Raw genomic sequence first — 22,971 nt, forward strand, 5'->3', positions numbered from 1 at the left:
GATCTTTAAATTTCAGCTCAGTGATGAACTTGACAATTTCACAGCTAGCTATTAAGTCTTCATTGTATGTTTTTTACTGCATATAACCATAGCAAGACAAACAATACTGCTTATTTTGTGGTATAATAATTTTTTTACAATCTATTACTTAGATTATATATTTGAAGTAAAAAGAAAAAGCACTCTATAAACACCCTAAAAGCTTTAACTTATTACTACTTACAACTATTGTAAATCTAAAATAAAATAATTATTTCTCATACAGATAGCATACAGATAGTAGAATAAAAAAATACTACCACACAGGTGCTTATTTGTATGAAAGTACACATATAGAAAAAAATGCTTTGGAACAACTAAAATTATCTATCAAATATAGGATACATACATACTTAAGACCACACTCATATCAGATTTCCAATCTACACTGATTAACAAATCATATTCAGAAAGTTCTTCTGTGTTTCCATATGATTCTACAGGACAAACCATTGCACACAAATAAGAAACTGAAATGATTTTAAACATTTCACTTTTTAAAATTAAAAACACAGAAACATATTTTAGATAGAGACATTAAATGTAAATAATACAATTTTAAGCAGATTCAAACAAGCCAGTAAAGATACAACCTGCCATTTGCTTTCAACCCTTTGCATTTACAACAGGCATTTTCAAGTTTTAATTCTAGAAGACAATCCTGGAAGAAAATCATGCATCTGAGTGGAACTGGTTTCCTTGAACAAGATCAATCTATGAATAGTATCTTTCAAATGCCTCTATTGCCAACAACCATAATGTATTGTTACAACAGCTGTAAAAAGGCAGGCTAAAATCTTACTCCCAATTAACAAATAATCACTTTTCTCATCAGCACAGCTAAACATGATTCAGTAATTATTCCAATGACAATTTGATTCATATAAAAGATCCTATCAGACACAGAGATAAATCCTAAATGCACAAACATAATTTAAGGCAAACAGGTCTTCCTACCAATATTCAAGGAAATAGAATACAGTCTCCATATGAATTCTTCTGAAGCCATTTCTTCGGTTTTCTGCCAGCATTTCATTGTCAAGCATTAACCAAGAGAACCTACATTTCAGAATACAACAATGGGGAACCTACAGCCCTGTTTTAATGCTGCATTTCAATTAACTCTCTCTAAACAGATCCTCCAATCCAGCTCAAACGGAGGGGAAGTACTCTTCTTCTGCAATGCACCGGCAGAAGGATGCTCTTCCGAACCAGAGGCTTATCATGCAATCACATTAATATCACTTTAACATGTTCACTCTTTCCCTGTGACGTGTTCCCCCTCTCTAGCTGAAAAAATGTCAGAATTAATGTGATGATTTCTTTTTTAACCAGTTCTTTCCCTCTGGAAGATTAGAGCAAGCATTTCTCAGGGATCTGCATTAGAGCAGCAGATAGAGCTTGTTGCTAACTGTTGTTCCCTTACAAGAGGAAATATAACAGGGCACCCACAGAGAATCTTCATTCTCTAAGGTGAAAACATAATTCTTAATTCTGTTTCAATCTCGTTTGACATCAAAGCAAATTTGTATCGTTTTCATTTTGGTTACCTGAAGTTTACACAATTTACAAGCACATTAATTAATGCAGATGTTTTGTTTTTTGAAGCTCTATCCCTACACTGTTTCATTGTAGGGATAGAGAATAATTAGGCTTTGCATGGATAAAGTAATAGTTTCAATTCCTGGAATTTCAAGACAAAGTCTACAAAAATTCCGATCTGAATCTCCGAGAAACAGGTTGCAATCAGCGCTTACAATATTGGACTAAATAAAGTAAGGATAAGGTAACTTCTTAGATTGACATCCAATAATCTTTTGTGTTGTTCTTTTTCAACAGAAAATCTCCAGCTTGAAATCTAACTACATTCAGTTGGTTAATGATTCTACCCAACTGGGGAAATCAACTGAATAAAGTGGTGGCTGTAACCTCTGTCTGTCCAATAGCTTTAATTCAACACTAAGTGCAGAGACAACTAGTGAGTTTAGAAAGATGTCAGATGAGTTTTCAATGGTTCTTAAAGTCAAGGAGCCTCTTCACCCTTTTGCTGATTTAAGCTAGGCTATTTCTTTTATTCAATTTGGAATCTACCTGACTCTTAAAAAAAAAAAAAACCTCTGGTGGCTTACAAAACACACAAAGAAAAAGAGAACTACACATTTTCTAGAACAGCTGTGGGGTGGGAGCCATATGAATTTCTGGGGTTATATTTTTCCAGACAGCAAATGCTTTCTGGAAAAGGTGCACTGTATGGTTTGATTGAGATGACTTTCAACACTACCATTCTACTTAATCTCACCGGGAAATTTCATTGGGTGTATATTGAAATAGATTGGTTCACATCAGCCTTACATTGTTAAATGAAATTATAACCCAAGCATATGTTTTTCAGAAGTCAGTTATATAACTTGAGAGTTATAAGCATTATGAATGGAAAATCCAAGATATTTTCATTTCCACATAGAGTTATCCAATCTTTTTGAATGCAACTAAGAATCAGTTATGCCCATCATTACAAACAGTTATTGATAGATGAACCTAATCAGGATGGCTGCCACAGGAGCGTGAATTATATTCCAAATTAGAAACAATGTATTTGATTTCTCATATCATACATTGAAAATTCTCATATGAATACCTGAAGATAATGCAAGCAACTTGCTAAAGAAATAGTAAAAGACTGCTGTTTTATGTATACTTACATAGTAGTGAAATTTCACTCACTTACACAGAAACTGAATACAAAAATTACTCTGCTCATTCCATCTATACATCTACTTCCCCACCAACACCATCATATATGTGCTCTCATTCATAACATTTTTGATACCACACTTAGAAGCAGAGCTTGTTTTGTTCTGCTTCATTTTTGGCAGTCTGCCTACCATTGCATAAGCCTATCAAAAGCAGCTAAGGCTCTTTGCTGATGGGGTTGCTAGCTGAAATAATGAGGACAAAAACAGCCACAGATGCTTCATTGGATGAAGATTCCAAAAACAAAACATAACAGTAGACATACAATGCAGAAACACATCAAATGTCAACAAGTCATATCAACAAGATGTCAAGCTTCTCCCCTGGCTGGGCTGGAATCACTTTAAATCAGCAAGAACGTCTGATACCATGGCTGAATTTCCTTCACAATGTCCTCCTTTGAAACTGAATTAAAGGGTAGGAAGCAAGGAAGATTCCATAATGCTGGAAATAAAGTTGTACAGTGAAAGACAAATCAGTCTTACATGCTGTTTTCAAACATTTGTAATTATAATGACAGAAATCCTGCTTCATACCCATGAGAATTTAATTGACTTTTTAAATACTGTATTCTTGGGGGAGGATAAAGCTTTCCAATGAAATTGAAGTGCGCGCACACACATACTAGCCTCCAGCTCTTTCTACCATCTCTTGTATTAAAAGATGCTCAAATAGAAGAAGCATGCTTAAGAAAAGGGGCTGCAAGAGGTAGAAGACAAGGCAAACATTGTACATTTCTCATCTATATGGGGATTTTGATGTTAGAAATAATTCTATATAAAATTTCTATGTGACAGGATGGGGAGGAAAACCATTTTAAAAATATATAAATTTACCATTCCAATACCTAGATTTATATACATTATATACTGCTTGCTGGACCAATCTCTCTAATGAATTTGGTTTCTTGATTTCTTTGTAAACTTTCACAATGTTAAAAGAGACAATAGAGTGGCTATATTTTCCTCTCTTTGACTGAAACAGATTATCACAATTGTATACTATGCTGCCTTCTGAAACATCTAGAAGCCAATAGTTTTTAAAAAGGATGTTATGTTGCAAAGAAAAAACTTTCAATCCGTTTAATAATAATAATAATAATAATAATAATAATAATAATAATAATAATAATAATAATAATAATAATAATAATAATATCAGAGTTGGAAGGGACCTTGGAGGTCTTCTAGTCCAACCCCCTGCCCAGGCAGGAAACCCTACACCATTTCAGACAAATGGCTATCCAACATTTTCTTAAAAATTTCCAGTGTTGGAGCATTTACAACTTCTGCAGGCAAGTTGTTCCACTGATTAATTGTTCTAACTGTCAGGAAATTTCTCCTTAGTTCTAAGTTGCTTCTCTCCTTGATTAGTTTCCACCCATTGCTTCTTGTTCTACCCTCAGGTGCTTTGGAGAATAGTTTGACTCCCTCTTCTTTGTGGCAACCCCTGAGATATTGGAACACTGCTATCATGTCTCCCCTAGTCCTTCTTTTCATTAAACTAGGCATACCGAGTTCCTGCAACCGTTCTTCATATGTTTTAGCCTCCAGTCCCCTAATCATCTTTGTTGCTCTTCTCTGCACTCTTTCTAGAGTCTCAACATCTTTTTTACATCGTGGTGATCAAAACTAATGCAATATTCCAAGTGTGGCTTTACCAAGGCCTTATAAAGTGGTATTAACACTTCACGTGTTCTTGATTCTATCCCTCTGTTTATGCAGCCCAGAACTGTGTTGGCTTTTTTGGCAGTTGCTGCACACGGCTGGCTCATATCTAAATGGTTGTCCACTAGGACTCCAAGATCCCTCTTCTTCTTGGCTTACAGTCTCCACCTCCTCCTTACCACTCTGCTCCTCTTCGTTTCCCATCAGTTGATCAAAGAAATCATGTGCCATCACTAAACTATCTATTTTAATCTGCTTACCTTGCCATGAAACAACCATCCCTTTTGGGAATATCCACCTAAACATAATATTTTGTTTGTTCAATTGTAAGGCCAAGAAACGACAGTCCTTAAGAACTCACCATCTTGTAATGATTTGCCTAAAGTCACTCAGCCACCTTTTTCATGGTACTGCCAGACTAGAACTCACCACACCTGCTGGAGGTGTGGTGTTGTTCTGTTTCCCTCTCCCAATACTCCCAACAAAGAGTCAGTCAAAGGCCTCCTTTTCAAATATATTTACATAAATGACTGGATTAGGCTGGATTCCTCTGGCACAGAGATGTTCTGGCCACGTCTACCCACGTGCCTGCCAAGTCTCTGGAGATAACTAGGAAATTATAGATAAGGCCAGAGTTACTTACAAATATATTCTTCCCTCCATTGAAACAGTTTGCCCGCGCAAATTCACTGCTTTGTCCAAGACAAAAAGCCAGGAAGTTCCGCCTCCTGCTTTATAGCCCCAGTGGGTGTCACTCCGTGACTCATCATTCTTTTTTGTTTACATTTATACCCCGCCCTTCTCCGAAGACTCAGGGCGGCTTACAGTGTATAAGGCAATAGTCTCATTCTATTTGTATATTTTTACAAAGTCAACTTATTGCCCCCCCAACAATCTGGGTCCTCATTTTACCTACCTTATAAAGGATGGAAGGCTGAGTCAACCTTGGGCCGGGCTCGAACCTGCAGTAATTGCAGGCTTTGTGTTCTTAATAACAGGCCTTACCAGCCTGAGCTAAACCGGCCTATATTCTTTGACTTTGTCCCAACGCCTCCTCTGCTGTGCGCGCCGGTCACGTCTGCACAGTCTTGCATCAAACCAAGATTGTTCTTGGGGCATTGCCAAATCAGAAGAAGGCCCAGGGGAATCAGGCCTTGCCAGCCCCTTCTCCTCCTCCTGGGTGGATGCCAGGGAGGGAGAGGGCCCAGGGAAGCAGGCCTTACCAGTTCCTCCTCACTTTCTGAATCCTCCTCCTCTAGGAGTCCGAGTCCGGGAACCTGGGTCACAACAGGTGTCATGTGGCTGTCACATGACGTTTTGTGACATTTCCCCCCTTCGTAGAGCTTAGGTGGGTGTGGCCTGCATGTGACGCATCTTGCCCGCGAGCCACCAGTTTGAAACCTCTGTCATAGACTGAAACATGGACAAAACCAGGCTTCTAAATCTCATTTTACATTCTTTGCAACACAGAATTACACTCACAATGCAAGAGGCAGAATTCCCCATCTCCCAACTGACTTAGTGCCATAACCTCATTAAAATTATCTTGACTAGCTATAAACAAACTCAATAGTATATAACTCTTCATTACTTATTTGTCCACTATTCTTTCTTTCTTTTCATCTGTTCTCTCTTTTTTATTGTTGATTACTAAAGGATCTCTAAGGTAATGATTTGTCTCTAGGGTTTAAAAACTCTCTAAAGTGTCATGACCTTCAGTGATACGGAATGTAATTATTGTAGACCTACACAAAGAAACTATGTTTTCCACCTAACTATGTTTCTCTTTTCAAGCTGTATGCTTACAATATTCTCATCATGATATATCCAGAAAAGAACCATTCCAAACTGTCCCCCCACCCCCCCACCCCATTTGTTTACTAGTTTTACTACAGAAATTCCATTTTCTTTAAGGAGCTTGCTCTGCTTGCACAGATATTATGTCCTTAGGATGGGGTTTTCTGTGTCATTTTTTTTTAGAATGATGTTTTCTCACTAATTCCTATCACTTCTTTATGAGTACTTGGAATATTGTTCTTTAGCTATGAAGGCAAATTTTCATTTATCCAGCTTTCAGTAAAATGGAAATAAATCCTACAGGATGTTATTTTTAAGCAAGTAGGATGAAATAATGAAATACATGATCTACACAAAATTGAAGATCATACCAAATACAGGTGAAACTCAGAAAATTAGAATATCGTGCAAAAGTTCATTTATTTCAGTAATACAACTTAAAAGATGAAACTAATATATGAGATAGACTCATTACATGCAAAGCGAGATAGTTCAAGCCTTGATTTGTCATAATTTTGATGATTATGGTTTACAGCTCATAAAAACCCCAAATTCACAATCTCAGAAAATTAGAATATTACATGAAATCAATAAAACAAGGTTGTACATAGAACAATATGGGACCTCTGAAAAGTATAAGCATGCATATGTACTCAGTACTTGGTTTGGGCCCCTTTTGCATCACTTACTGCCTCAATGCGGCATGGCATGAATGCTATCTGCCTGTGGCACTGCTGAGGTGTTATGGAAGACCAGGATGCTTCAATAGCAGCCTTCAGCTCTTCTGCATTGTTCGGTCTCATGTCTGTCATCTTTCTCTTGGCAATGCCCCATAGATTCTGTATGGGGTTCAGGTCAGGCGAGTTTGCTGCCCAATCAAGCACAGTAATCCCATGGGCACTGAACCAGGTTTCGGTACCTTTGGCAGTGTGGACAGGTGCCAAGTCCTGCTGGAAAATGAAGTCAGCATCTCCATAAAGCTTGTCTGTGGAAGGAAGCATGAAGTGCTCCAAAATCTCCTGGTAGACGGCTGCGTTGACCCTGGACTTAATGAAGCACAGTGGACCAACGCCAGCAGATGACATGGCTCCCCAAATTAACACAGACTGTGGAAACTTCACACAGGACATGGGCTTCAAATGTTGTATTCCTCTTGTCAAGCTGCTCCTGAACAACAAACAACGTCAGAAGCATCTTACCTCGGCTAAAGAAAAAAAGAACTGGTCTGTTGCTCAATGGTCCAAAGTCCTCTTTTCTGATGAGAGCAACTTCTGCATCTCATTTGGAAACTAAGGACCTAGAGTCTGGAGGAAGAATGGAGTGGCACACACTGCAAGATGCTTGAAGTCCAGTGTGAAGTTTCCACAGTCTGTGTTGATTTGGGGAGCCATGTTATCTGCTGGCGTTGGTCCACTGTGCTTCATTAAGTCCAGGGTCAATGCAGCCGTCTACCAGGAGACTTCATTTTCCAGCATTCATTTGGCACCTGCCCAACCGTAAATATGAGAGATATGAGACTAAACAATGCAGAAGAGTTGAAGGCTGCTATTGAAGCATCCTGGTCTTCCATAACACCTCAGCAGTGCCACAGGCAGATAGCATCCATGCCATGCCGCATTGAGGCAGTAAGTGATGCAAAAGGGGCCCAAACCAAGTACTGAGTACATATGCATGCTTATACTTTTCAGAGGTCTGATATTGTTCTACAACCTTGTTTTATTGATTTCATGTAATATTCTAATTTTCTGAGATTGTGAATTTGGGGTTTTCATGAGCTGTAAACCATAATCATCAAAATTATGACAAATCAAGGCTTGAACTATCTCGCTTTGCATGTAATGAGTCTATCTCATATATTAGTTTCATCTTTTAAGTTACATTACTGAAATAAATGAACTTTTGCACAATATTCTAATTTTCCGAATTTCACCTGTATAAATTTTCTGTGATGGCAGGCAGGTATATGTAATATAGAATGAATGACCATATGAAAATTATTTGAAGAAGCAAATTTGCTTAAGTGTAGATCCAGTATCTTAAATCTTGTATTTTTTCTAAAATGCAAAATGAGTATCACAAATTTTCTAAGCCTGTGGAGTTCTATACTGTCATTCAAATACTTGTCCCAGGAATCAGATTAACCTTTCACGTAGCTTTTCTGGTATTCCAATTTTTCTTTATTAAATCATTTCATATTTAATCTTTGTCTCTATTTGATTAAAATAAGAGAATTTTTTTAAAAAATCCACAATCCACAATGACATAATCAAAAGCAATGTGACAGATTAAGTTAAGTGCAGATTCTTCACAGTGAACTGGTTACCTTGGAAACTGAAATGGTCACATGTCTTGCAACAGGGAAGAACGTTTCTCCTGAAAAATCCAAGCTCACTTGGAAGAGATTTAAGCAAACAAATTTTGCTAATGTTAAATATCTTTTAATATTAAGTTACTTTTATTTTAGTCATTGCTATTAGAAGTTCTACATAGAGTATATACATCCTATCTTATTTAAGACTGAAGCTTTACAATCAGTGTTTTTCAACCTTGGCAACTTTAGGTTGTGTGGACTTCAGCTCCCAGAATTCCCCGGCCAGCATATAGCATGGCTAGCTGGGAATTCTGGGAACTGAAATCCAGACAACTGAAAGTTGCCAAGGTTGAGAAACACTGGCTTAGATAGTTACTCTTATATTGTATAGTGAAGTCTCCTTTCCCCTCCCCTCTCCTCCCCTCCCCTCCCCTCTCCTTTCCTTGTAGTCACCAAGCCTATTATGCTGACTCAACAGCAGCACCTACTGGTCATTGTGGCTAAATACAGTAAACTTGATATAATTGCAAATATCTCAGACTATTTTGTTTCTTCTTGTGCCATATCCGTCATCAGACGTTGGCGAAATGAAATATAAACAATGCAGATAATCTAAAACTATGGAAACCTAATATCAAAAATCCACAATCCTCACTTATGGGATCAAATAAGCATCAGACCAGAATCAGAAGTGTTTAAATAAATGCCTTTGTTATAAGTACAATCCACTATGTATGGCTGTTAGAAAAATGCTATATATAATCATAAGCTTTTAGGTGCTCCAGCTGTAATCTTTACAAATGTTAGTATAAGATAGGAGATCATTATTATGCTTGCATTAAAAATACACTGAAACTAAAACAGTAATTTATTATGAGATTTCCACCCTGACTTCAGGTTGACAACTCAGTGTCTTAGCAACTATATTATTCTAATTATATATTTTTTTTGCTTCCTTCCTCCCTACCACACCAGATTGTACTTGTAACAAAGACACGTGTTCCAGCTAACAAGATGAGCAGCTTTAACCACTAAACCATTTTGCTCCTTCAACAACTTATCACCATCTCTATGCTACACTATAAATGTAGCCATCTGCTCAATTACAGCCCAGGAGGAAATAGGACAATCTGCAATTTATACCCCAGTGGGCGGTTCTCTCAAGTGGGGACGTTAAGTTTCTAAGCCTAAGGGGGACATATAATTGACAGTCGAACAAAACATAAGCATGGTTGGAGCACTGCATATACACATCATCTCATAATATGTCAAGTGGTGGAAGCGCTCATATTTGGCTGCTTAATCCAATAACTAAAATCTTGCTCTAGGATAAGCCCTTCTTGAGAATTGTGTCAAACTCACTGACGATTGCAAACTAATCTAATAAACTCACTTAAAATATTTTATATATATATTTCATTTTCAGTCTTTAAAGAAAGCCCCCAAACATCCCCATTCAAACCTATTCAGTAACAATTCAATAAAATTTAATCTCTTATAGACAAGCAAAACCTTTAAAAGTGCATCCGGATCACCTGCCTTCCCCCCTCCCCTTGTGCCTCTTCCTCAGTCTGCTGCCAGTGCCACTGTGCAAAGATGAGCCTCCTGCGGCTGGTCACCCCTTCCAACCATTGACTCTCAGCTTTCCCGCGGCCCGTGCAATGCATCCGGCTCGCATGCCTCCCCCCTGCCTCTGCCTGCTATTTGGAAGGCAATAAAGTTACCTGTGCTGCATGGGCTGCAGCCGGACACTGTCAGCCCTGGCGCCCTCGCCAACTACAGTGCTGGCCATACCCCCCCCACCCCACACTGACGACCATCTTAACTTGGGCTTATTTTTGAGGTAAGGCTTATATTAAGAGCACGCTACAATCAGGCTAGGTCTTATTTTCTGGTTAGGTCTTATTTTCGGGCAAACACAGTATTTATTTTTTAAATGTAAAAACATAGTTTCACCACAAATCTTTCCCATAATACCATTTAAAAGATACATTTACTAAGCTTCCAAACTGTGTATCTCAGTCTACACATATCTAAACATATCCAGAATGTTTGCTGCAATCAAAAGACCCAACTTTATGCTATTATCATTTGAATGTAATTTGAAATTGTAGCAAAAGAACATTGTATTCCCCCCCACCTTTTTCCAAAGCTCTAGTATTTAGTATTTATTGAATTTTTATACCGCCCTTCTCCCGAAGGACTCAGGGCGGTTCACAGCCAAGATAAAAACAATGATAATGTACAGATAAAACAATAATTAAAAAACTTATTAGATGTATGGCCGAATTAAAACATTTAAAACCTTAAAAACCCCATAAAATTTGTATCAAATATTAAAATATTGAAAATATTAAAACTATTTAAAATTCCTAGGCCAGTCCTGCGCGAATAAACAGATACGTCTTCAGCTCGCGGCGGAAGGTCTGAAGGTCAGGCAGTTGACAAGTCCAGGGGGAAGTTCGTTCCAGAGGGTGGGAGCCCCCACAGAGAAGGCCCTTCCCCTGGGAGCCTACATTGCTTGGCGGAGGGCACCCTGAGAAGTCCCTCTCTGTGCGAGCGTATGGATCGGTGGGAGACATACGGTAGCAGCAGGCGGTCCCGTAAGTACCCTGGCCCCAAGCCATGGAGCGCTTTAAAGGTGGTAACCAAAACCTTAAAGTGCACCCGAAAGACCACAGGTAGCCAGTGCAGCCTGTGCAGGAGTGGTGTTACATGGGAGCCACGTGCGGCTCCCTCTATCACCCACGCAGCTGCATTCTGAACCAACTGGAGCCTCTGGGTGCTCTTCAAGGGGAGCCCCATGTAGAGAGCATTGCAGTAATCCAAGTGAGAGGTAACAAGAGCATGAGTGACCGTGCATAGGGCATCCCGGTCAAGGAAGGGGAGCAACTGGCGGATCAGGAGAACCTGATAAAAAGCTCTCCTGGAGACAGTCGTCAAGTGATCTTCAAATGACACCATCCATCCAGGAGAACGCCCAAGTTGTGCACCCTTTCCACCGGGGCCAATGATTCGCCCCCAACAGTCAGCTGCGGCTGCAGCTGACTGTACCGGGGTGCCGGCATCCACAGCCACTCCGTCTTGGAGGGATTGAGCTTGAGCCTGTTTCTCCCCATCCAGACCCGTACGGCTTCCAGGCACCAGGACAGTACTAATCTAATCTTAAAACATCTAGAATGCTTACGCTTTGAAGGTACTTTACACAAGTCAGATCACTGATCCATCGTATCCTATTTCTTCTGGAGTTCTATGGTCAGAGGCAGCTGTGCTTTTCCAAATATAACTGAATGATATCAAAACAGTGATAGAATCTGGGCTATATTACAGGTAAAGGATGTGCTCTTTTACTGAATGGCCTCTCCTCTGTTTAGCCTCAAATCACTGACTATGCTACAGTATGTATGCCATTCATAGTAATTTAGTCAGAATAACAATCTGTGCCTAAGAAGCACAAAATTTGAATGTTAATACTGAAGGAGAAAAAGGATGAGATAATACATACGAGGCATGTGAGGTTAAACAAAGAGAGAAAAATGGGTATCTGCATGTATAACAACAGAGAAACACTCTGTTGTTTCAGAGTTTTCCAAATCCAGATAAGATCCCACAAGAAAGAAGTTATTTTTAAAGTCATTCTTCTTATAGGCATAATTTTCATACTGAAAAAAATCATCCCCACCTGCTGAATAGGCTTAGATAAAATATAACTTTGCTAAGCTGTAATGGAAAAGTCCACATAAACAAGAAGAAACAAATGATTTCATAAACTAATTCATTCACCTATTTTATCTGTATATTTATTTAGCTGCCTGAAACTAAGTAAAGATTTCAGCTAGCTTACAAAACTGTTAAAAATATTCAAATCAAAAATTAAACCAGGATTATAGCATAAAACTAAAAACTATGAATTTAAGTGGTGTCATGCTAGGTTAATCCCCAAAGTTGAAACAACCCCTTTTCCACCAGCTTCCAGAAAGCTATCACACTTCAGGGAACAATTTGTTGCAAAGAAGGGAGCTGCTGTAGAAAACATTCGTTGTTGGGCCCCTCTCTCTATAACTTCTGGTAAGTAGATACCCTCACAGGCTCCCCCAGGTATCCAAGTAGATGGACAGAAATTACTGAAGAAATAATAAAATATTTAGGCAGTGAGCTAAATCTGTGAGTCAAAAAACTCCTCCCCCTCCTCTTGATGATAACCCCATCAAGAGTCAGAGGTGGTAATGTGCTGATGACCTAGTGGATTTGACAGTTGTAACTTTCTACCTCCCAAATTTCACATTAGTACAGGTAATCCTCAATTTACAACAGTTCATTTAGTGACTGTTCAACTGTCCAAAGTTACACCACCTCTGAAAAAGTGACTTATGACCATTTTTCACACTTACAAACATTACAGCTTCCCCATGGTCATATGATCAAAATTCAGATGCTTGGTAACTGACTCATATTTATGATGGACCCCTTTTGTGACCTTCTGACAAGCAAAATCCACTGGGAAGCCAGATTCACCTAACAATCATATTAACTAACTTAACAAATGCAGTGATTCACTGAACAACTGTGGCAAGAAAGGTCGTAAAATGGGACACAACTCACTTAACAAATGTCTCATTTAGCAACAGAAATATTGGGCTCAATTGTAGTTGCACGTCGAGGACTACCTGTCTTGACCAGAAAGATTAGCAAAGGAAGATACTGTAGAACATTCTACAGAATAGGACAAGGGCCAAATGGGTAAACCTACAGGAAGTTAGATGTTACCTAAAGGGAAAGAGAAACATCCCAAGAATAAGATTCATATAAGACCAGACAAGATATGACTATAATGAAAATAAATAAATAAAGACTAAAAAGCAGATAGCCATCTGCTAGATAGTTTTCTGACATTTTATATCAAAGATGCAAATATTGATGGTGTATTAAATGACTTCCAAGTTCCTCCTAACTATGTAATTTTTAGAACTGATGATTTTTTTTGGTTTTTTTCATTCTCCAACGTGCACTTGATGTCATGCTCTCAAAGCAGACTACTGCACTGATCTATAGTTTCCTACAGAAAAGATAATGTAACCATTTTTGTTTTATAGCATTCCAAATTAATTACGGGGCATACGTTAAAGTACACCTAGCCAGGGAAAAAATTAGTTTTCCATATGGGAAAAAATATTCAGTTTGATATATTTTATTGGATTTGGCTGATCATTTTCAATTCTGTGCATGCACTCTTATATATAAACATAGCCTCAAAATTTGCATAGCCTAAAAACATTAACTGCTGTGTGAAAATATGTTCTGCATTTTTAACTAAGATGTATGTATACTATGGTACACTCTCCATGCCCATTATTTAGATTGTATGCAATTAGAATATAACACTGTTTAAATTTCCAATCATAAGTACAATCCTATTATTGCAATTTTACGAAGGTACACTCTTTATATTAACAAATCAATAATCAGTAGGGATACAAATTTAATCTCATATTTAACATCATATTTTGTGGGTGGAAATTCCCTATTGAAAAAGGGAAGTACAGACAATATGTACTTTAGTATGGAAATGAAGATGACTGTAGAAGAATTATAGAGTTAAATGGCTAAGTTCATATAGCATCCTGGAGCATAATGTATATAAACTATGCTTTGTTGCACATGAAAGGTTGGCCTGCTTCAAACACAGCATTAAAGCAGAAATTATGGCACACAAAGAAAACATGGCATGAAGTTAACCTCTCTCCCCAAAACCAGGGCTTAGTATAATGTGTGAGCTCATTCATGATCAGAGTTGCTTCATTTAATTTATTTGGCTTTGTATGTTGGGATAGAGTCTGCTGGCTCAGTGCAATTACTCTATCCAATTATCCTGTAACTCCAAGCAGATTTTTAATTGTGTAAGTTCACTGATGAATTTTGTATCCTGAATTCCATGGTTTTTGTTTTTTTTAAAGTTATCTTTCAAGTAGCTGGTGTCAGTTTATGTTCGCTTTAACCACCAGGCATTCTTGAATGTGCAAAGGATGTTTAATTTAACTGTACTTAGCAAGTTTGTTTTAGAATTAGCTAATCTGTCCCTGAAAAAGATAGTTTAGGTTATGTTAATTTAGCTTCTTCAATCAATTTATGAGTAAAGGTAGTCCTCGACCTACAACCACAAATGAGCCCAAAATTTCTGTTGTTGAAGCAAGGCAGTTGTCAACTGAGCGTTGCCCCATTTTACAACTTTTTTGCTATGGTTGTAAAGCAAATCACTACAGTTGTTAAGTGAAGCATGTGGTCTTTAAGCAAATTTGGCTTCCCTTGTTGACTTTGTTTGTTAGAAGCTGGTCGGAAAGGTTGTCGTAAATACATCCCAGTTGCCAAGCACCTGAGTTTTGATCATGTGACCATGGGAATGCTGCAATGATTGTAGAAATGGCCATAAGTCACTTTTTTCAGTGCCACTGTAACTTCAAATGGTCACTAAACAAATGATTGTAGGTCGACAACTACCTTATGCCTTAGCAATGTATTCTTGGACTGCTTAAACCTAAAAGTAACAGTTTTCCCTGACCAGTCATGTCCGACTCTAGGGGGCAATGCTCATTTCTGTTTCTTAGCTGAAGGAGCCAGCATAGTCCAAAGACACTTCCGTGGTCATGTGGCCAGCATGTCTATATGCCAAGGGGCAGGGGACGCTGTTACCTTCCAACTGAAGGTACCTATTTATCTACTCGCATTTGCATGCTTTTGAACTGCTAGGTGGGCAGGAGCTGGAGCAGACCTCACCCTATAGTGTGGCACTCAGATCTCAAACCCAGACTGTCAGCTTTCCAGCTGACAAGCTCATTGTCTTTAACCACTAAGCAACCACACCAAGACTGCTTATTACATGCTTTTATTAGTCTAGATTTTGATATTTAAGAAATCTAACAAAGTAATATTGAAAATACTAGTTCTGCTTAGAATAAATAAGGAAAATTCAGATCTAGAAGACTATGGAACCAGTGGTGGGTTACCGAGAGAACCGGTAACAGCGACGGGGGAAGCTCCGCCTAGATGCTTCTTCACAGAAATGTTGTGTGCGTGAGTACACCCATGAGCAAATTGGTAGCGACGGATTTTGAAACGTGCCCCGTATGGAACATAATAGTATTTTATGCAAAGTATCTGTTTTTCCCTAGTAACAATAATGACAAGTTTGTTCAACTACAGAAATTAATCTATCGATCAAAAAAGCAAACTATGCTAAAAAGAAATTATACCATTAGGAAAGAACACATGAAAGTCTCTGGGTTTTGTATTTGCCCAAATATATATTATCCAGTCAATGGGATTAAGAATGTACACATTCATGATGTTCCAGAAGGCCATAGAAGGCAGAGTTGTTTTCTGTGATCATAATCAATGGAGGTTTCAAAAAAATAACTAGATTAACCAAATATTGTCTTTCCAGAAACTTATTGAATTGCCTGATGAAAATTTCTTCAGAGGATGGAGACAACAAAATGTTTATCTAGGGGAGATTTAATTTAATAAGTAGAAATAGCAAAACATTGGGTGAAAATGATCATCTAATGACAGAGTTCCTGACTTTTAAGAGCAAATAAAACTGAGCATAGTCAAAATATGCATCTTCAAAGGTAGTTCAAAGGTTAATAAACTGGTCATGGTAAGCAAAGGTTAATAAACTGCTTATGGTAAGTAGAATTCTATAGCAGGAAAGGGTGATAGGAAAAGGAACTAAGAATGGTGGGATTTCCTAAAGGAGTAGATATTAAAAACACAACTGCAAAGTATTTCAATAACTTAGCAAATATTTAAAAACAACAAAGACATGTGCAGGAAATGGAAGATTAGGTGACAAAGGAACAGTTCAGATAGGTAGTCCATAATTGTACAGCTGTTATCAGAAAAGCAAATTGTCAGAATGAGCTGAGGTTAGCAAAGGATGTTAAAACTAGCAAAAAGGGTTTCTTTAAATATATTCAAAATAAAAGAAAAATGAAAGAATAGTATGCAGGTAGTCTTCAACTTACAACCATTTATTTAATGACTGTTCGATGTTACAATGGCATTGAATAAAGAGATTGATGACCATATTTCACACTTACGACTGTTGCAGTATCCCTAGTCGGTCACATGATCAAAATTCGGGCGCTTAATAACTGGGATGTATTTATGACATACTATGATGTGATCACCTTTTGTGACCTTCTGACAAGCAACATCAAGGGGGAAGCCAGATTCACTTATGAACTATGTTACTAACTTGACAACTGCAGTGATTCACTTAAAAAATATCAACGAAAGTCATAAAATGGAGCAAAATATCTTGCTTAGCAACAGAAATTTTGGACTCAATTGTGATTATAAGTTGAGGACTACCTGTTGTAACTCCTTGAGGAAAAAAGCCAAATATTACTGGAAAAAGCAAATTATGTTCCTATTAAAAAGAAAACACACAAATTCCAGAAAACTACAAACTACCCAGTCTGTGATTGCTGCCCAGAGATATTTTAGAGTAGATCATAAATAAATTTATTTACAAGCACCCTGAAAACAATACGGTAATGATCAGAACATTTATCAGGAACAAATCTTGCAAGAAAAATCCTATTTTTTTATTAGGTAGCTTCTTTGAGAAGAATATGGACTGTGCTTAGCACAGCACTTGATAAATATGTGCCCCATGATATGCTAATTTGTTTGGCTGCATGGCAAGACAATTAAATGGATATATAGCTGACTTAAAGATTGAACGCAGCATCCATCAAAAGTTCTTAAACTGAACAGAGATATCAAATGAAGTATCACAGAATCAACCAGACTTCAATATTCTCATTAAAAATTTCAATGATGAGATGGAGAAAATGCATAAACAGGTGCATAACTAAAAAGGACTCTGGTCAGTGTACATGTTACTCCAGTATAATAGAACAAAAAAATAATGCAATTAGTTAGGGACTAAAAGCTGAGATTTCAAAGCCAATTTAAGAGAAAGTAGGAGAGGGGGGAGAGAGAGAGGAGAGAGAGACAGAAAAGGAGAGGGAGAAAGAGAGTACCACAAATCAGTTATTCTGCTGCCCAATTTCAATGCTATGATTTTGAGGTGTTGGGGTGCAGGCCTAAGCGGTCTGAAAACCACCCATCCCTGCAAAAGCTAACTACTTTTATTTAATTGGCAGTGAAGGAGATAGTCTCAAAAGACTGAGAAGTGTTTGAAACAGCCTTTACACTGATGATTTTTAATATGATTGCTTTATTCTGAACACCTAGCTTGTTATTTGTTATTTGTTATTTGTTATCCCAACAAAAAACAACGAAAAAACAAATCTGCTCCATTACTGTCTAACAGCTCCTCAAATTTATAAAGATAGGAATTATAACATCACTTATTTTCCAAAAGGTTCTTGCTGTGTGGCAATAGTAAATAAAAGTAAAAAAATGAACAAGCAGGGCCAGCTCCTCTGGCTATTAGCCAGACTCTTTCAGTTTGCCTTTCATCAAGCCTTTGATATTTAAAACTACAAGCAAAGAAACATCTCACTCCTGGAATATTATGTGTTAAGAGTTGAATTCATGAATTATTTTAGGTTTATTTCAAAAGAAAAACAAATAATGCTGATTAGTAAAATTTATTGTCATGTAAACACCCATTTTTAATCTCACACAGTTTTACAATAAAATAAAATCACTTCAACTATTATGTTTCCAAGATGTAACAATCAGCAGTGCATCATACCTGGCTGTGTTGCAGGTACCTTCTGCTTATCTTGCACAAGCTGCAGGATGTCTGATACCACAATGCAGTGTTCTGTATCATCTTTTTCTTCATTAGGCTGGCTATCGGCTGAAAAACAGTTGCAATTTCCAGTTTCCTTACAGAGGATGAGCCTCCAGTAATTAGACATGAAAATGTGTCTAACCTCAAGTTCCTGCAGTTAGGAAAGCAAAGCAAAATAAACTGTTTTAATCCACAATGACAGCCCATTGGAGCATGTGATTCTACATTTTGTAACAGAGGCCACTTTAATGGTTGAATCAAGAATAGAGGGAAAACCTATATTTTGTGGCAATTGCGCTATGTGCAACTTAGAAACATCTCAAGGTACATTTGTCCAGCTGAATTCCATAGAACAATCAAAGAATACATGCTCTAATGAGTATTACTGCCAAAATTAGGGGCACGATGTGGATAATTGAGATGGAACTCTCCATTATTAATAGGTTTCTACGACAGAAACCAGAATATTTACAGGCCTGTCACTATTGGCTTGTTACTGATATCTTTCTATTTCTAAGGCATGGCACAATCTCTTGAACTACTCCAGGTGATCTACGCAGTAGAGTAGAGGGTACTTTGGATGCATTCTCAATGGCAGGTTGTTCCTCACTTTGGGGGTGAGGTCAGCTCCAACCTTTTGTATTTTATGAGGCTGGTAAAACAAACCATTTCCACAGGACATCCACTACAAACGATTTTAGTTGGGAACAACAATTGATGCTGTTCCAAAGTAGAAACCAGTGTTCATAGATGTTTTAATGTATATATTGTAAACCATAAAAGAAGGCAGCATGCAAATAGTTGTAATTAATAAAATAATAATAAATATCTTTACCAAATATAATATTAAGGCAAAAGAGCAACAGCTGGACATTTTACATTCTGTAGTGAAACACGTACTTTATTAACTGTAGAATTCATTTTCTTGAAACTATTCTTGGCCTATTGTGTCAATTATGAAGCACCAAATGAAACCTCCTTGATAAACTGGCAGGAGATACACAAATATCCAGCCATGCCCAAACACACAGTAATCTTGAGAATTCCCCAGAAGGTGGGAACCTTGTCCTTTAACAGGAGTTATTGATCTATAATTTCCAGCATTACATACTGAGGTTGTGATCTTCCGTTCCAGAATAATGGCTACAAATTCCCAGTCCTACTCTGTGTACTTTTCTAAATAAAACGCCCCTGCTAAAAGATACAGAATTTGTTTAATTCACATTTTTTTTTTGCATTTCTCTTTCTGTCACTTTGTCCTGGTATGAAGGCAAGGAACTAATAGAGTGGTATTTAAAAAAGGAGAAAAAAAATAAGCTCTCAGCATTTTCAAACCAGATTGCTCCCAAACCCAAGAGAACTGTAATAATAAACACTCCCAAAATGCTGCTAAGAATGACATAAGCAGACCACATAAACTCTTGGCAGAGATGAATTATGACCAAGATAAAGGATAATTTGAATGTGCTAACTCTAATTTCATCCATTTTCTTTTTATCAAACTAAATGCCACATCCTGTCTTTATCAATGATATGTTCATAAAAAAGCATTTCCCAAAAAACATTTGGCCAATCACTAGATAGATCACTAGAATCACTAGATCATAGATAAAAAATACTGTTGGAAATTGGATCATCCAATGAGCTTTTGGACTACTAGAGCAAGTGATAAGAGATACGATAAGGGGAAGGATTTTTATATTATGTCTCCTGTCTGTCTCTAATTTTATTTTTATAAAAACGAGTCTCTGTAAGAAAATGGGTAACTTCTTTTCTCTTCAAAGGTAATTTTAACTGGCTTTCCTATCCTATGCATTTCTGAATACATCTATTTACATCAAGGATAATATTTGCTGGCATTCATTGATACTTGGCTTAAAAAGCCGACCCTCTGCATTTAACAGAACTATATTAAGAACATTTTTCTTTTTGAATGGGACTTATTGATACTTATTTACTCAGTATTTTCTTAGCACTCCACTTATGCTCAGGAACACAGCATCTAACAAGGGTTCCTTCTGAATTCAGTTATATATTCTGGTCTGTACTGAGCAAGGCAAGTAGCTATTGAATGGGCTTGATCAAGGTGACTTAAAAAGTTAAAAGTTTTTTTTTAATTATAAATATTCTACTTTTCATTGTTTTATCTGTGTGCATGTATGATATGAACTAGTTTAAAGGTTCCAAATTTGAAGAATCACAAGCAGAATAAAGCAAATATTAATATTACAAAAAACATTTTCTCTCCTTAAATGTACTGCAACTGCAATTTCGGCCACTACCAGTTTGTTTGTGGGCGGGCATGTGAGTGTGTGACGCTTCTGCGCATGCGTAGAGACATCCAGGTGGATGGGCGGAACCTCCTGCCGCAGCCGCTATCCATTTGCCCGATTCGGGGTGAACCGGTAGCAACCACCATTGAAGCAAAGTCAATGGGGAAGCCATTGTCTTACCTTATAACTGCACCCTAACAATGAATTTTCTGGTCCCCATTGTTGGCTTAAGGTAAGACTGTCTACAGTTAAAAGTTTACCTCATAATTGAAATTTAGCATATGAAATATTTTCTATATACTCAACAATTGGGATCCACTCCAGTAAGTCAAATTACCAAAAGCTATTTCACAAAAGAATTTAATGCAATTATTCAAATGAACATTTTTCTAAATAGGTAGGCATGGGACTCTAGACTCATTTGCACATTTATCTGGCAATGAGTTCCGTTAAACGCATTGGATTAATTCCAGTTAGAAATGTAACAAACAAAGGACATCTTTTTAAAAAAATTACAATGTTTCTAATATTTTTCACAATATTTTATTGACAGAAAAGCTCATTCCTAGGTCAATTTAGCATTTATATGAATGCCAAAATATAGCAATATACTTTTAATTATTTTTGCCAGTACTTATTTTTAAGAAAGTAAAGACATATATGTTCACGATTTATAGAATAATTTGGTATCATTTTTATTGGAAAATCCTATGCTGAGCAAAAAAAAATTCAATAACCAATACACTTAATAAACTATGATAATCCTATCAGAACAAACTATTTTCTAAGAATATATAGGAAATAAATTTCCAGGTCTATTGGTGAACTGAATTTTTGAAGATTAATTCTGCTACACATAGTCCTCTTTTAAAGACCACAATTGAGTCATAAGTTGTCACAGTCATTAAGTGGATCACCAAAGACTCAATTTTATGACAGTTTTGGCAACCGTTGTAAAATTCAGCATATCCAATGGGCATTTTTTGCCATTTTCTGCTGCAAAACAGCAAAAATGTTGCAAATTATAGTCACACGACTGTGACATGCTGCAACCAGTCATAAAGGCGATCTGTTTGTCAAGTGCTTGAAATGGGATAATATGTGGAAATGCAACAGTTACAACTTTGAGGACAAGCAGTAAGGCCAGACAAGGAATAATGGATGGAAACTGATCAAGGAAAGATTCAACCTAGAAATAAGGAGAAATTTTCTGGCAGTGAGAAATCAACCAATGGAATTGTTTGCCTTCAGAAGTTGTGGGAGCTTCATCACTGGAAGCTTTCAAGAAGAAACTGGACAGCCATCTGTCAGAAATGGTGTAGGATCTCCTGCTTAGGCAAGGGGTTGGACTAGGTGACCTACAAGGTCCCTTCCAACTCTGTTATTCAGTTCTGTTCTGTTCTGTCATAAATTAGTTGTTAAGATAACTGTATAGACTGCTCTAGACATAACACACATTTCTCCATTGTAGGTTATTCTCTGTCTGTATCTTGAAATACTACTGCTTATGCCTACATACATATTAAAATAGTTTTCATCTGATCTGATACCTTGATTAAATGATATAATAGGCTTACTGTAAGCAATGGTGAAGTCACTTGTTCCACTACAACTTTCCAAGTATTGTTTCTGAAGGGAACTGTGAGCGCATCCCACTGTTGTCTGTAACAATGAACAAAAGGAAAATCAATTTCAAATGTTTGAGGACTGAAGTGATGTTGAAATCACAAATGATCTCTCTGCCTTCTCTCTTCTCTCTCCAATCTGTACTTTATTCATCTAGGGATTAATCTGAAGATAGTATAGTGTTCCAGCTTCATTTCTATAGATCACATGGAAGGACACACAACAAACTTCAAGGAATCTGTCAAGTGAATTTTAGGAGTTGTATTAAGTAAATAATGTTAACAAGTACACCTTGTATCACTTTTGCATCAAGTCTGCAGTGGGGAGGTACAGCTGTATTATACTGTCATCTTACCAAAAATCCTAATAATTTAATATTTAACCGCAGGAGTCTTTGGGCTACTAATATTCCTACTCCTGGGAACAGGACCAACCAGAGGGCAATCATTAACCAGAATTGGGAATGAAATCTCATTTCTTTTGAGTTTTGGAGTGGGTCATAATTTTTAGGAACTGTTCCAAACATGTGAATTCTATTTAAGACATAACCCAGGTGAAAAGCCGGCCTCCTACAATATTTATCATACTTTCATAAATAAACATGAGGCTACCACACAGCAATCCAGTCCAGAGCCACCTTTTCATAATTCACGATGTGAGTCTTAAACCGAACTGTCCCCCCCAAAATCTACACGGCTTTCGTCACACACATCCCCGCCCACCCACCCCAAAGGC

The 22,971-nt window shown here is 37.4% G+C and overlaps 1 protein-coding gene across 1 annotated transcript in view; it reads right to left on the reverse strand.

Annotated features, from left to right (window-relative positions):
* The window catches only part of MCF2L (MCF.2 cell line derived transforming sequence like), a 103,852-nt gene that overhangs the window by 80,297 nt on the left and 584 nt on the right, over positions 1–22,971 (reverse strand). The window contains exons 2-3 of the mRNA XM_058186828.1: positions 22,188–22,272; positions 18,296–18,488 (exon numbers count right to left, since the gene is read on the reverse strand). Coding sequence (XP_058042811.1) covers positions 18,296–18,464 — 169 coding nt within the window. The 5' untranslated portion in view covers positions 18,465–18,488; positions 22,188–22,272. The remainder of the gene's footprint in view (positions 1–18,295; positions 18,489–22,187; positions 22,273–22,971) is intronic.

Source organism: Ahaetulla prasina, chromosome 5, assembly GCF_028640845.1.
Source record: "Ahaetulla prasina isolate Xishuangbanna chromosome 5, ASM2864084v1, whole genome shotgun sequence".
NCBI classification, from domain to species: Eukaryota; Metazoa; Chordata; class Lepidosauria; order Squamata; family Colubridae; genus Ahaetulla; species Ahaetulla prasina.